The sequence below is a fragment of the Priapulus caudatus genome, unplaced genomic scaffold (genome assembly GCF_000485595.1).
Source record: "Priapulus caudatus unplaced genomic scaffold, Priapulus_caudatus-5.0.1 Scaffold38, whole genome shotgun sequence".
In the NCBI taxonomy this organism is placed as follows: domain Eukaryota; kingdom Metazoa; phylum Priapulida; class Priapulimorpha; order Priapulimorphida; family Priapulidae; genus Priapulus; species Priapulus caudatus.
The window spans coordinates 449,050-451,451 of record NW_014577099.1 but is presented as its reverse complement, the minus strand read 5'-3'; the positions used below and the strand labels follow the sequence as shown (position 1 = coordinate 451,451).

General features: G+C 36.1%; 1 protein-coding gene across 1 annotated transcript in view; it reads left to right on the top strand.

Moving 5' to 3' along the window:
* Positions 1-1,710: 1,710 nt before the first annotated feature.
* The window catches only part of LOC106819060 (endoplasmic reticulum-Golgi intermediate compartment protein 3-like), a gene marked incomplete at its 5' end in the record, with an annotated part of 25,687 nt that continues 24,995 nt past the window's right edge, over positions 1,711-2,402 (top strand). The window contains 1 exon segment of the mRNA XM_014823724.1: positions 1,711-1,869. Within this exon segment, the coding sequence (XP_014679210.1) occupies positions 1,711-1,869 (159 nt within the window).

Below are 2,402 nucleotides of genomic sequence, written 5' to 3'. Positions count from 1 at the left end.
ATTCCACATTGAGAGAATTCAGCTGCCTTGGCGGAGGTCTGTGCTCTCCGAGTGCTCTAGTATTATGGATAAATTTGTCCTAAAATGAACATCGTTCGGTTAAATAGCATTTAGGTATAAATATAATTGCACCTTTGTGATTAGCCCTCGGTCTGTAACGTGCAAAATAAATTACCAAATGCGCAACTTTATCAGGGTGGCAGCAAGGTCGCGGGTGTCAATGGCGCCGTTCAAATTTCGTAGCGTTGATGTATAATTAATTATAACAATTAAATTAAGTATCTGGTAACAAGTATGTGTGGGTATAGACGATTTGTTATACAGTAAGTAGTAAGTACAGTTGTATGCAGTAAAATCCTAGAGTCTACTATCCCTTTAACATAAGCATTAACTTTACGATGTTTCTGACAACGGCTATATGAGCTATCTTTCAAAATTGCAATATATCTATGATTAAAGGAATACTTCACTCTAGGTTCTAGGGTTATTTTCAGTTGATTTAGATTAAAATTACGCTACATTAAAAATTTCATGGTTCAATCACCGTTAGAAATATTTTGAAAAATGTTTTAAAACTAACGACTGCAGTTTGATTACAATGACGGTGGCGCCATTCAAAGCGCACTATCTGAAAAGTTGCGCAAATGGACTTTTCAGCCAAGGGCTACAGACCGAGGGTGTTTCTTATTTATAAATTTAAGAGCAAAAGGATTGCAATATTTTATAAACGACATATAGTTTCAGTTATAATATGGATAAATTTGTCATAAAATGAATATCGTTTGGTTTAAAAATAGCATTTAAGTATAAATATAATTGCACTTTTGTGGTTAGACCTCGGTCTGTAACTTGCAAAATAAATTGGAAAATGCGCAACTTTTTCAGGGTGACAGCACGATCGCGGGTGTCATGTCAGCACCCAAAAATGAAAATTTCGAAATTCAATTTTGTTTTATGACAAACGTGAATGCGTAATTATAGATATTTGTAGGTAGGTGCTATTATTTATGAATCTACTGTCATAATATGCTCTTAAATTCTAGAGTAGAGTATCTCTTTAAAGGGATTCTTTATTCTAGGTTCTAGGGTTATCAGTTAATTTAGGTTAAAATTACGCTACATGAAAAGTTTCATGGTTCAATCACCATTCGAAATATTTTTTTTTAATGTTTTAAAACTAACGGCTACAATTTGATTACAACGATGGTGGCGCGACTCAAAGCGCACGATCTGAAAAGTTGCGCAAAACGACTTTTCAGCCAAGGGCTACAGACAGAGGTGTTTCTTATTTATTAATTTAAAAGCAAAAATATTGTAATATCTTATAAACGACATATAGTTTCAGTTATATTATGGATAAATTTGTCCTAAAATGAACATCGTTCGGTTAAATAGCATTTAGGTAAATATAATTGCACCTTTGTGATTAGCCCTCGGTCTGTAACGTGCAAAATATATTGGGAAATGCGCAACTTTTTCAGGGTGGCAGCACGGTCGCAGGTGTCAATGACGCCGTTCAAATTTTGTAGCGTTGATGTATAATTAATTATAACAATTAATTTAGGTATCTGGTAACAAGTACATGTGGGTATAGACGATTTGTTATACATGTATACAGTAGTATACATGTGTAAGTACAGTTGTATGCAGTAAAATCCCAGAGTCAAATATCTCTTTAAGTATATTGCATTCTGTTATTTGTATTCACAGTTACTGTTATAAGTGGCATACTGATGGTCATCCTGTTTGTGTCTGAGCTTAACTACTACCTGACCACAGAAGTACATGCAGACCTATTTGTTGACACATCACGTGGACAAAAGCTCCGGATTAACATGGATGTTACATTCCCGAGGGTATCATGTGCCTGTAAGTTATGAAGTGTGTATACAATATATATATTATACAGTGGACCCCCGAGATACAAATTTAATTCTTTTCACATATTTGTTCGTATCTTGAAAAGTTTGTATCTCGAGCCCTATATAGGACGTATTTAGCAATTTACGTACAGCAAGTGCAATCATGAGAGCACAACCACCACATTCAATGAGTCACGTACTTAAACTGGATTATTGCACCAGGGAGAAATACTCATTTTACATACCAGGGTAATCCATCGGTAATCCAGGGTACCAGGTTTATTTCTTTTTAATTTCTTTTTAATTTTTTTCTGTTTAGGGTTAGGGTTAGGGTTCTAGGTGTAGGGTTAGGGTTAGGGTTGGGTAAGACTAATCCCCGGGCACTCTGTGAGGGTGAGCCCACAGTGTAGGAGTGGTCGGGTAGGGTAGGCCTAACTCTAACCTTAACCCTAACTCTAACCCTAACCCTAACCCTATCCCTAACCCTAACCCTAAACCTACCCTAAACCTAACCATACCCTACCCGACCACCCCTACATT